At 64.1% G+C, this 11,765-nt stretch overlaps 2 protein-coding genes across 2 annotated transcripts in view; one reads left to right on the forward strand and one right to left on the reverse strand.

Moving 5' to 3' along the window:
* The window catches only part of LOC121336814, a 7,738-nt gene extending 3,528 nt beyond the window's left edge, over window positions 1-4,210 (forward strand). Inside the window, exons 3-11 of the mRNA XM_041406313.1 lie at window positions 446-530; window positions 917-1,022; window positions 1,541-1,707; window positions 1,900-1,950; window positions 2,371-2,453; window positions 2,726-2,894; window positions 3,119-3,228; window positions 3,496-3,649; window positions 4,080-4,210. Of these exons, the coding sequence (XP_041262247.1) occupies window positions 446-530; window positions 917-1,022; window positions 1,541-1,707; window positions 1,900-1,950; window positions 2,371-2,453; window positions 2,726-2,894; window positions 3,119-3,228; window positions 3,496-3,649; window positions 4,080-4,175 (1,021 nt within the window). The 3' untranslated portion in view covers window positions 4,176-4,210. The remainder of the gene's footprint in view (window positions 1-445; window positions 531-916; window positions 1,023-1,540; window positions 1,708-1,899; window positions 1,951-2,370; window positions 2,454-2,725; window positions 2,895-3,118; window positions 3,229-3,495; window positions 3,650-4,079) is intronic.
* A 90-nt stretch (window positions 4,211-4,300) lies between these two features.
* On the reverse strand, window positions 4,301-11,640 carry LOC121336828 (metabotropic glutamate receptor 6-like). The gene is made up of 10 exons (XM_041406333.1): window positions 11,146-11,640; window positions 9,876-10,092; window positions 9,553-9,688; window positions 9,131-9,285; window positions 8,674-8,835; window positions 7,991-8,188; window positions 7,456-7,592; window positions 6,362-6,905; window positions 5,465-5,856; window positions 4,301-4,492 (listed from the first exon to the last, which is right to left on the reverse strand). Exons 1-10 carry the CDS (start codon window positions 11,638-11,640, stop codon window positions 4,343-4,345), a joined length of 2,586 nt encoding a protein of 861 aa, XP_041262267.1. The 3' UTR covers window positions 4,301-4,342.
* Between the last annotated feature and the right edge of the window lie 125 nt (window positions 11,641-11,765).

Genomic DNA, 11,765 nt, shown 5'->3' on the forward strand with positions numbered 1-11,765 from the left:
ACCGGGGGCCCCCCCCCCCCCAACGGCGGGAACCCCTGAGGGCTGCCCGGTCGCCATCTTGAATCGGGGGCGGCCCCCAAGGCCCTGTGGGGCCCTCGGGGGGTTCACCGGGTGCCATTGGGGTCCCTGGAGTCACCTCCTCATCCCCATTGGGGTCCCTGAGGGGTGACCGGGTCCTTACGGGCTCCTTGAGGTGACGCCCAGCCCTGCAGTGTGTCCGTGCCCTCACGTATCCTGAGGGCTCTGGGGAAGGAGGGGGTCGCGGAGGGGTCTCCTCATCCCCACGGGGGTCCCCGGCACCCCACGAGTGTCCGAGGAGGGGTCCTGGTTGTCTCCATGTCCCCATTCGTGTCACTGCGAGGTATCGGGGGGATCTCCTCGTTTCTGGAGGGGGTCTGGGGGGTGTCCCCCCCATCCCCACCCGTGTCTCCATGCATGTCCCCAGGGCGCTGGCAGCGCTCGAGGCTGCTCTGGCCTTGGAGGAGGAGGAGGGTGATGTCCCCACCCGGGTCCTGATGGAACATCAGATGGTGAGACCCCAAAACTGCCCCACAGAACCTCAGAATAGACCTGCAGCACCCACGTCTGCCCCACAGCTTTCTTGACCTCCCTATTTTCCCCCTAACACCCCCACATCTGCTCTAAAATTATTTCTGGCCCCCCAAGTTTCTCACAGCTGCCGTATCTGGCCTTCATTCTTTTAGTAACTCCCATATTTATCCCCTAAACCTTATCAACTTCCCTATTTCCTGTCATCTTGTCTGACCCCTTGCTTTCCTAAAAAAATTCTCCTTTGTCCCTCCAGTTGTCCCTTCCACACCCCACTTTTCCCCATACCTCTAATACCTGCTCTGTGCCCTCCCCCAACCCCCTTGGCACCCCAAATCTCCTGTGACACCCCAAACCTGCCCCCCAGGACACCCGGCGGAAGCAGAAGCTGCTCCTGTCCCAGCTCCGGGTGCTGAAACTGCTCCTGGGGGTCATCGAGAACCCGGGGCTGCTCCCGTCCGCCACCAACCTGCGTGAGCCCCCAAAACTGAACCCCAAAATCCCCTGAGCCCCCAAACTGAACCCAGAGCTGCCCTCAGCCTGCGTGAGCCCCCAGAACTCCTGGGTTTGCCCTGAACCCCAAAACCCCTTGACCTTTCTTGTCCACCTTGGGTGTTGCTGGGTCTCCTTTGGGGCAGGGGTTTGGGGGTTCCTGGGTCTCCTTTGGGGCAGGAGTTTGGGGGTTCTGGGGTCCACTTTGGGGCAGGAGTTTGGGGGTTCCTGGGTCTCCTTTAGGGCAGGGATTTGGGGGTTCTGGGGTCCACTTTGGGCCAGGGGTTTGGGGGTTCCTGGGTCTCCTTTGGGGGTTCCTAGGTCCGCCTCAGGAGGGAGCTGAGGGGATATTTGGGGATTTCCATACATCTGAGTCCTCTTTGGGGGTTCCTGGGTCTGGTTTGGGAGTTCATTGGACCCCTTTGGGAGGGATCAGTGATTCCCAGGTCCCTTTTGGAGTTCCTCCCTTTTTGGGGGGCTGATGTGGGGCTCCCCCCAGGCGAGGCGGCGGCGCAGGCTCGGAGGCGCTGGCGGGAGCTGAAGTCGAGGTATGGGGAGGCTCTGGGGGCCCTGGAGGAGGCTGTGCCCCCCACTCTGGCCCAGCTACACCGGGGCCAGCAGCTGCTGCACTGTGGGAGGACAGCCCTGGAGGCACGGCTGAATCAGGTACAGGGGTCCCGGGGGGCTGGGAGCACAATGTGGGTCTGGGGGGTTGGGGCAGAGTGTGGGTCTGGGGGCTCCTTGGCAGGTTGGGGCACAGGGTAGGTCTGGGGGTTGGCACAGTGTGGCTCTGGGGGTTGGCACAGTGTGGGTCTGGGGGCTCCCATGGGTGCTGTGCTTCCCTCCTTCCCCCTCCAGCAAGAAGAGCTGAAGGTGAAGGTGCATGAGGCCACAGAGAGACGGGACCAGGTGAGATTGGGGGGACACCCTTTGGGGTCCTGTGGGGGCTCCTGGTGAGTCCCACTTAACTTGGGGTGCCCCTGCCTGTGGGGGGGTTCATTCTGGGGTTCCTTCCCACTTCGAGTCTTAGCTGCTTCTCCTCTTGGGGTCTACCCCCAATTTGGGATCTCTTTCCTCTGCAGTCTGGGGTGTTTTTCTCCCCAAATTTGGGGTATTTTCCCCTTCAAATTGGAGTTTGTCTCCTCCAATCTGGGGTCTCTTTCCCCCTGAATTCGGGGTCTTGTTCTCTCCCAGTTTGAAGTATTTTTTCCCCAAAATTTGGGATCTCTTTTCCACCTAATTTGGGGGTTTTTCTCCCCAATTTGGGGTCTCTTTTCCACCTAATTTGGGGTCTTTTCTCCCCAATGTGGGGTCTCTTTCTCCCCCCAGCTGCTCCGGCGGGTTCAGGAGCGGCGCCTGCAGCGGCTGCGGGGGCAGGAGGCGCTGCAGGGACTGCGGGGGACAGCGGCCAGGTGAGGGGACAGGGGAGGGACAGGTGAGGGGGTCATGGGGGGACCACACGTGAGGAGGGTGAGGGGTGGAGTTGTGAGCCCCTGGGATTTTGGGGGTGGTCCAAGGGTCCTGAGAGGGGCCCAAGAGTTTGGAGGGACCTCAGGGTAGGGGGAGAGACCTGGAAGGGACCCAGTGGGGGTCCAAGTGGAGCTCCTGGGATAGTGGGAGGAACCCAGGAATTTTGGGGGGGTGGTCGTGTCCCCCCCCACCCACGGACTGTCATTTCCTGCAGGGTGGGGGCCTCGTGCCACCTGTACCAGGCTCTGGCAGGGGTCCAGGTGCTGCCCCCCTCCCCAGGGACCCCCGAGTTGGAGCTGGAGCTGGGACCCCCTCCCAGCTCCTCCCATTCCCTGCCCCCCCTTCACCTGTGCCTCACCCCCAGCGGGGGGGTCCGACTGCAGGTGAGTGGCTTAGGGGGGATTTTGGGGGGCTGGGGAGGATTTGGGGGAATTGGGGGCTGGCTGAGGGGGCACTGGGCAGGCTTGGGGGGGGATTTATGGGAGCACCTGGAGACCTGGGGTGGGGGCAATTTTTAGGGGCCAGGAAGGCTGTGGGGGTGCACTTGGTGTTCAGGGAGGGTTCTGGGTGGTTTTGGGGTCTCACCACCTCCCCTTTTTCACCCCAGGAACCCCCCCTGGGGCTGTCTCCTCCCCTGGGCCCGGGGCTGCTGGAGCTGCAGCAGCGCTGCTGGGACAGCTGGAGCCTCTGGGCAGAGGTGACACACCTGAGAAACAGGTGAGGGGGGCTGGGGGGGGGGACTTTGAGAGAGGCTGGGGGGTATTTAGGGAGGTGTGAAGGGAGTAGGGGGTAACTGGGAGGGCTAGTGGCATTTGGGAGGTTAATTGGGGGGGGCTGTGGGAGAGGTTGGGGGGGTCTTTGTATAAGGTCAGGGGGTCTTTGGGGCACTTCTGGGGGGCTTTGGGTTAATTGCCAGGGTGGGGATTGATTGGAGGGGCTGGGGGTTAATTGGGGGGCTCACCCAACCCCCTGGTGATCCCCCAGGTTCGCCCTGGACTGGCAGCCGGAGTTGGGGCTCCTGCAGGTCCTGGGGGGCCCCCGAGGTGCCCAGACCCTCTGGACGCTGCAGGTGGAGCCAGGGTACCCCCAGAGCGGGGGGGTGCAACTGCTGCCCCCAAAGGGGGCCCCCCCCATCCCTGTGAGTCCTTTGGGGGTGTCCTGGGGGAGTTTGGGGGTATATCAGAGGGGATTGGGGGCTCTGTGGGGCAGGTTTAGGCATCATGGGGCAATTTAAGGGTCCCTGGGGGTGGATTGGGGGTCTGGGGGAAGAACCTTGAGGGGGTCAGGGCAATTCTGGGGTTCCCAGGGGCACTGGGGGGTGCCTGGAGGTGGTTTGGGTGTCCTGGGTGATCACTTGGGGGTCACTGAGGGCAATTTTGGGGGTCCCAGACACAGGGGGAGATCCTGGGGGTGGTTTGGGAGTCACTGAGGGCAATTTGGGGGCATCCCAGAGGCCCTTGGGCATCCTAGGGATGGGTTTAGGGTTCTTTGTGGGTTTGGGGGTCTCAAGTGGGCACAAGGGGGTCCTGGGAGTGACCCCCCCCCCCAAACCCCCTTTTCCTCCGCAGGCACCCCCAAACCCTCCAACTCTGACACGGTGGCTGGAGCTGCTGGTAGGGGGGGTCCCTGAAAACGGGGGATCCCCCTCAATCCCCCCCCCATAAAAAATCCCACAGCACCCCAATAAACTCACGGCCACTCCTTCTCCAGCTCCGTCTCACCCCAAAAAAAACCTCATTTCTGGGGGTTTGTGGGAGCAGCTTTATTGTGGGGAGGGGGCTCTGGGGGTTGGGGGTTTTGGGGTGCCGGGGGTCCCCCAATCCGGGGGTCCCTAAGGAGGGGGGTCGGCACCGCGCCGCTTGGGCTGGTTGCGCTCGGGGTGCAGCAGGATCACGTAGACCTTGGGGGCGTAGAGGAGCCCCAGTGGCACCGAGGCCGACAGCGACATGGACACCGTCAGCGTGGCCGTCTGCACGTGCACCTGCACCCCAAAAACGGTACCCCAAAATCCTACTGATCCCAAAATCCCACTGACCCCAAAATCCCACTGACACCCCCAAACCCAGCCATGCCCCAATCCAACTGTCCCAGTAACCCATGGACACCGTCAGCGTGGCTGTGTGCACCTGCACCCCAAAAACGGTACCCCAAAATCCCACTGATCCCAAAATCCCACTGACCCCAAAATCCCCAAAAACGGTACCAAACCCAGCCATGCCCCAGCCCAACTGTCCCAGTAACCCATGGACACCGTCAGCATGGCTGTCTGCACGTGCACCTGCACCCCAAAAACGGTACCCCAAAATCCCACTGATCCCAAAATCCCTTGGTCTTGGTCAGCATCCATCCCAAAATCCCACTGACCTCAAAAACGGGCATCCCCAAATCCCACAGATGCCCAAAATCTCATTGCAAACCCAGCCATGCCCCAACCCAACTGTCCCAAGGACCCATGGACACCGTCAGCATGGTTGTGTGCACGTGCACCTGCGCCCCAAAAACGGTACCCCGAAATCCCACTGACCTCAAAAACGGGCATCCCCAAATCCCACAGATGCCCAAAATCTCATTGATGGCTAAATCCCATTGTCCCCAAAACAGGGACCCCCCCAAGTGCCCCCAGGAGACCTCCAAATGCCCCTAGGAACCCCCCAAATCCCCCTCCTCACCCTCTCTACTGACTGGGTGGTGCCGAAGGTGGGCCCAAAGGTGAACCAGACCATGTATGCTCACAGTGATCCCCCAAGACTTCCAGGGACCCCCCAAATACCTCCAGAGACCTCCCAGGGACTCCCCAAATACCTCCAGGGACCCCAAACCCCCATCCCACCCTCTCTGCCAACTGGGTGGTGCCAAAAAGATGGGCCTAAAGACAAACCAGACCATATGTGCCCACACTGATCCCTCAAATACCCCCAGAGACCCCCCAGGAGCCCCAAATCCCCCTCCTCACCCTCTCTGCCGACTGGGCGGCGCCGAAGAAGATGGGCCCGAAGGCGAGCCACACCACGCAGGTGGTGTACATGGCGAAGCCGATGGGCTTGGCCTCGTTGAAGGTCTCGGGGACGCCGCGCGCTTTGACGGCGTACACGGTGCAGGTGAGCATCAGCAGCAGGGCGTAGGCCAGGCAGGCCAGCGTGGCCCCCTCGGCCATGTCGCAGCGCAGGACCCCCCGCGCCGCCTCGGGGTCGGGGGTCCGGCCCATCTCGTAGTCGATGAGGGCGTGGGGTGGCCGGACCAGCAGCCAGGTGGCCGCGGCCACCAGCTGCAGCCCGCTGAGCGTGAAGGTGATGACCAGCTGCGAGGTGGGGCTGATGAAGCGTGGCGGTGTCACCGAGCGCTTCCCTGCGGGGTACGGCGGGTTACGGGGGGCTGCTGGCACCCCCAGAGCTCGCCTGGCCTGAAGGGGTGGGGGTCAGGGTACCCCACGTCCCTCAGCCTGATCTGAAAGCCCAACACTTCTGGAGGCCCTGGAAGTCACCTCCCTTGGGGATGGGGCTGGTCTCGGTGAGGAGCACAGGGTGGGGACCCTGTCCCATGCCCCTCACCCCAGGCTCCCACCCCCAATGCCCCTCACCCTGTCTTCCCACCCTGCTGTTCCCCTGTGCCCCTCACTCTGCCTAAAGGTGTGGCAATGCGGTTGGTCTTGGTAAGAGCATGGCACAGATGAGACCCCAGCCCCTCACCCCAGTCTCTTGCCCCGCCTGTGCCCTCCCATGCCCCCCAGCCCCTCACCCTGCTCAAAGATGTAGGTTGGTCTTGGTGAGAGCTTGGCACAGGTGAGACCCCAGCCCCAGCCCATCATCCTGTGCCCCCCAGCCCCTCACCCTGTGCCCCCCCAGCCCCTCACCCTGCTCGAAGATGCGGTAGATGCGGTTGGTCTTGGTCAGCAGCGCGGCGTAGGTCAGGCTCATGCCCATCCCCAGGAAGAGTCGCCGCAGGGCGCAGACCCCCACGCCGGGCTCGGCCACCATGAGGAAGGTGATGGCGTAGACCAGGGCGATGCCGGCCAGCAGGACATAGCTCAGCTCGCGCCCCGACGCTTTGACGATCGGCGTCTCGTGGTGCCGCACGAAGGTGGCCAGCACGAAGGCGGTGGCCATGAGCCCCAGCGTGGCCAGGGCCAGCGGCACGGCGGCGCAGGGGTCGCCCCAGCTCAGGCGCAGCACGGGTGTGGGGCGGCAGGCGGTGCGGTTGGGCGTGGGGCGCAGGTGAGGGGCGCAGGGCAGGCAGGTGAGCAGGTCGGCCCGGTACTGGTAGCCCCCGCAGAGCTCGCAGTGCCAGCAGCACGGAACCCCCTTCACCGGCTTCTTGCGCTCGCCGGGGCCGCACGGCAGGCTGCACACCGAGGGCGGCGGCGACGACGAGTTGGAGCCCCAGGCCATGGCGTCCTCCTGGTGGGGGGACGGTCAGGGACACCCTCCAGGGACACCTTGAACACCCGATGGACATCCCAACCCTTCACGGACATCTCATGGATCCCCCAAACCCTCCATGGACACCCTAACCAGCCAATGGAAAACTCAAATACCCACCATGGACACCTCAAACCCTCCATGGACACCCCAAATACCCCAGGGGCACCCTGAACACTCTATGGAAAACCCAAACACACCCCATGAACACCCCGACCTCCTCAGGGGCACCCCAAGCACTTTCCACAGGCCACCCATGGTTCCTCCAAACCCTCCATGGACACCCCAAACACCCCTGAGGACACCCCAAACCTCCTCATGGACCCTCTCAAACCGCCCATGGACACCCCAACACCCCCACAGGTACCCCATGGTTCCCCCAAGCCCCCCATGGACACCCACCCAGGGGGAACACAGCATCCCCCAGCCAGTGCCCCCAATTGGCCACTGGGGCTGACCCTGGGGGGCACAGGGGGCACCCCTGGTTGGCATCCCTGGGCTCTGGGGGGCTCAGCGGTCCCGGACCCACCTGAAGGTGCAGCCCCTGCACCCACTGCCCCACAGCCCGGTAGGCCCCGGTGCCGTTGCCCCCCTGGAACTGGAAGATGTCGTAGCGCCCGGGGGCGTCCCCGTTCTCATTGAAGGACACCGGAGTCCCCGCGCTGCCTGCGTACCAGTATGGACCAGTATAAACCAGTAACTACCAGTCTAGCTCAGGGACACCCCCCGCCACGCTGCAGGAAAGGTCAGTGACCCCCCAGCCCCGGCATGGCCCCGGTACAGGGCAAACCAGTGCTCCCATACCCTTCCCACTGCCCCACAGTGGCTCCCAGTACATCCCAGTATGGTCTCAAGTGCTGCCATGTTCTTCCCAGTTCCTCCCAGTACATCCCAGTGCTTCCCAGTATGTCCCAGTATGGCCTCCAGTGCCCCCATCACCTTCCCAGTGCCTCCCAGTATATCCCAATACCTCCCAGTAATTCCCAGTATGGTCTTCAGCACCTCCAACTCCCTCCCAGTGCCCCCACCACCTTATCCCAGTAGGTTCCCAGTGCCCCCAGTACCGTTGAAGGCCACCCTGCGGATGTGGGTGAGCAGGCGGCGCCCGTCGGGGGGGTCCATGTGGGCACAGAGCCCCCCGCCCGGGCAGGCCTCGCCCAGCATCGAGTGCAGCCCATGGGCCATGGCCAGCACAGCGTCGATGACGAACTGCACCTTCCCCTCCTGCTCGTAGGGCGAGTCCCGCCCGATGCGCTCCCGCCCTGGGGGACCCCAAATGGGCACCCTAAATCCTCCACGGCCACCCCAAACCTGAAACAGCACCCTAAACCTGCCATGGGCACCCCAAACCCACCAGGGACACCCCATCTTCCCCTTCTGCTCTAGGGTGAGTCCCGCCCAATGTGCTTCCACCCTGGGGACCCCAAATAGGTACCCTTAACCTCCCAGGGACACCTTAAACTTACCTGTGGGGTCTCTCTGGGGTCCCTATAGGGCAGGGCCTCTGTGGGGTCTCTATAGGGTCTCTATGGGAGTCCCTGTGGGGTCTCTGGGGCAGGGTCCCTATGGGGTCTCCATGGGGTCCCTATGGGATCCCTATAGGCATGTCCCCAGCACCCCCATCTATGGGGGTTCCAGTGTGGTCTCTGGGGCAGGGTCCCTATGGGGTCTCCATGGGGTCCCTATGGGATCCCTATAGGGCAGGGTCTCTGTGGGGTCCCCATGGGGTCCCCGTGGGGCAGGGTACCTGTGCACTTGCGCACGGGCGCTCCGGGTGCCCCCGCGGGGTCTCCGTGGGGCGCGGTGCCGTGGGGCAGGCGGCAGTTGAAGTCATCCTCCCAGAACTCGTGGAACCACAGGTTGCGGCGGTTGTTCTCCAGAGAGCGTGACGTGAAGTACTCGTCAAAGCCTGGGGGGCACGGGGACACCGCGGGGTCGGGGGGAACCCCACAGGGTCACAGGGGACCCCACAAGGTGATAGGGACCCCAGAGAATCCTGGAGTGTCCCATGAGCCCCTCAGAGCCGCCCAAAACCCTCAGGTCTTCCCCTAAACACCCTAAGAGCCCCCCTGGAACCCCCAAACCCACTCCAGAGCCCCCCCCCAGGACCCCTCCAGCAATCTCCAGTCTCCCCGAGCCCATCCTGGTTTGCTCCAGTCCCTCCCAATAACCTCCCAGTGCTCCCAGTCCCTCCCAGCGCTCACCGGGCACCGAGGCTCGTTTGGGCAGGATGGTGATGGCCCCGTGTGCCGCCTCCTCCAGGCCCTGCACTGGTGCCATCTTGGCCCCCCAGCTGTCCGAACCCACCCAGGAGAAGTGGCCCGAGAGGTTGGCCAGCGTGGCGGCCTCTAGCACCCGCCTGTGGCGACAGACATGGTTACTGGGCAAACTGGGAAGTACTGGGGGCCACTGGGATGGACTGCGGGCTACTGGGGGACTGGGAAGTAACTGGGTGACTACTGGGATGAACAATGGAGGCTACTGCCATGGACAGAAAGGACTGGGAGGTCACTGGGTTGGACTGGGGAGCTACTGGGAGGGGACCTGACTACACTGGGATGAACTCCAGTGGGCTGAGGAGCACTGGGGAGGGACTGGGGCAGGACTGGTGTGGACTGGGGCGCACCGGATGTCGTCCTCGTTGGCGAAGAGCACGACCCCACGTGCGGTTGACGTCTCCATCAGGCGCCCGATAACCTTGGCGAACTCCCCTGGCTTCGGCTCCCGCGGGATCTTGATGGACTGGGCGATGCACAGGCCCCCTGCCCCAGTACACACCAGTATAAACCAGTACGGACTGGTATAGACCAGCGTGGATGCCCTGCCCAGGCCTCACTGGTCACTGGTGGTCACTGATGGGGCAGAACCTCCCCCTTCCCCGCAGAGCTGACCCTCCCAGTACATCCCGGTATGGCCCAGTGGCTCCCAGTATAACCCAGTACAGCCCACCGGCCTCGCGGGAGCTCTGCACGAAGGCCTCGACGCCGCTCTCGCCGTAGTTGCCCTCGGAGGCCAGCGTGCTGACGTAGCTCCAGCCCAGCGCCCGCACCACGGCCACCATGGCCTGCGCCTGGTACGAGTCCGGCGGCACCACCCGCGAGAAGAACTCGTAACGCCCGGGGTCCGACAGCTCGGGGGCCGTGGAGGCGTAGCTGATCTGGGGGATCTGGGGACATTGGGGACATCGGGGGCATGTCAGCGACAGGAGGATATTGAGGACGTGGGGATGTGTCAGGGACAGGGGGACATTGGGGGGGTTGGGGGCATCATGGGGCTGGGGGGTCAGTGGGGAGCTGTTGATGTAGGAGGGGTCTGGGGGGACAGTGGGGACATTGGGGACATTGGGGAGAGTGAGGGGACATGGGAAACAGAGGGGAGGGGCACGGGGGCTTAGCCCTGGGGCTGGGGACAAGGGGGACATTGGGGACATGCGGGGGGAGACCTGGGCAACACCCGGGGGACCTGGCACTGTGGGACCCCCCCTTTCTCTGTCCCTAATCCCCCCTAATCCCCCTGGGCCATTTGCTGCCATCCCAGGGGATTGTGGGTGACACGGGCGGGAGGGGAAGGTTCTGGAAGGGACTTGGAATGGGGAGGGGGAACAGAGGGGGACCAGGTGTCCAGGCCCCCCCTCACAGGGAGCAGACACCATGAGGACACTGTAGGGACAGTGCTGTCCCATGTCCCCTCAGTCTCCCCCAGCCAAAACACCCCCCACATTCCCCCAAACGTCCCCAACACCCCCTCAATGTCCCCAACAACCCCCCCAATGCCCCAGACACCCCAGGTGTGCCAGGTGTGTCCCCAATGCCCCAGACACCCCCAGTGACCACAAAGAGCCGCTGAAACTTGGCCACCATGATGGCAACAGAGCTGGCAGAGGCACCAATATCCCTCCATGTCCCCCATCTCCAATGCCCCTCTACGTCCCCAATGCCCCTTAATGTCCCCAATATCCCCCCATGTCCCCAGTGTCCCTCCATGTCCCCAGCACCCCCAAATCCCCCCAACCCATCACGAACAGCCGCAGCACATTGGCCACCACGATGGACACAGAGCTGGCGGAGACACCAATGTCCCTCCATGTCCCCAGCACCCCCAAATCCCCCCAACCCATCACGAACAGCCGCAGCACATTGGCCACCACGATGGACACAGAGCTGGCGGAGACACCAATGTCCCTCCATGTCCCCAGCACCCCCAAATCCCCCCAACCCACCGCGAACAGCCGCAGCACGTTGGCCACCATGATGGACACGGAGCTGGCGGACGCCCCAATGACCCCGACCAGGCGCTCGGGCGGGGGCCGGCGCGGGGCCGACCCGTCGGGGCAGCTGCCCTCGCCCCCCTCGGGGGGCAGCAGGCTGCGCACGAAGCTCAGCGCCTGCTCCAGGGCGTAGGTGTCCCTGGAGCAGGTGTCGAGGATGCGGGCGCCCAGCGTCAGGTTGGGCAGCACGCGCGGGTCGCCGTTGACGCGGTCCAGCGCGTACAGCATGGCCTCCAGCCGGTGGATGCCCTTCTCCTTCTTGACCGGCCCGCAGGGCACCCCGGCGGGGCCGCGGGCGTGCACCGGGAACAGCCCCCCCAGAGTCAGGTCACCCTCCAGACGGATGGCGTGGGGCTGGGTGGGCGCCGGGGGGCAGCGGCACGGCGGGCATAGGGACAGCAGGGACAGCAGCAGGGCCAGCAGTGGGGACACCAGCGGGGCGGGCATGGTGGGCTGGGGGCAGAGACAGGGGGGTTAGGGGGTGATGGGGGCACAGGGACAGCAGGGTGGGCAGCAGTGGCACGCTGGGGTGGGGGTGGTACCCCATGGGACAGAGGTGGCTCCCTGTGGGG

This window comes from Onychostruthus taczanowskii, unplaced genomic scaffold, assembly GCF_017590055.1.
Source record: "Onychostruthus taczanowskii isolate IOZ18803 unplaced genomic scaffold, ASM1759005v1 scaffold249, whole genome shotgun sequence".
Lineage (NCBI taxonomy): Eukaryota > Metazoa > Chordata > Aves > Passeriformes > Passeridae > Onychostruthus > Onychostruthus taczanowskii.

Excerpts from the sequence above, each read along its gene's own strand:
- LOC121336828 (XM_041406333.1), bottom strand. The coding sequence starts at position 11,640 with ATGCCCGCCCCGCTGGTGTCCCCACTGCTGGCCCTGCTGCTGTCCCTG. Across the intron at positions 10,093-11,145 it reads ACGTGCTGCGGCTGTTCGCG|ATCCCCCAGATCAGCTACGC; the intron begins GTGGGTTGGGGG and ends CAATGTCCCCAG. Across the intron at positions 7,593-7,990 it reads CCGCAGGGTGGCCTTCAACG|GCAGCGCGGGGACTCCGGTG; the intron begins GTACTGGGGGCA and ends ACTGGTACGCAG.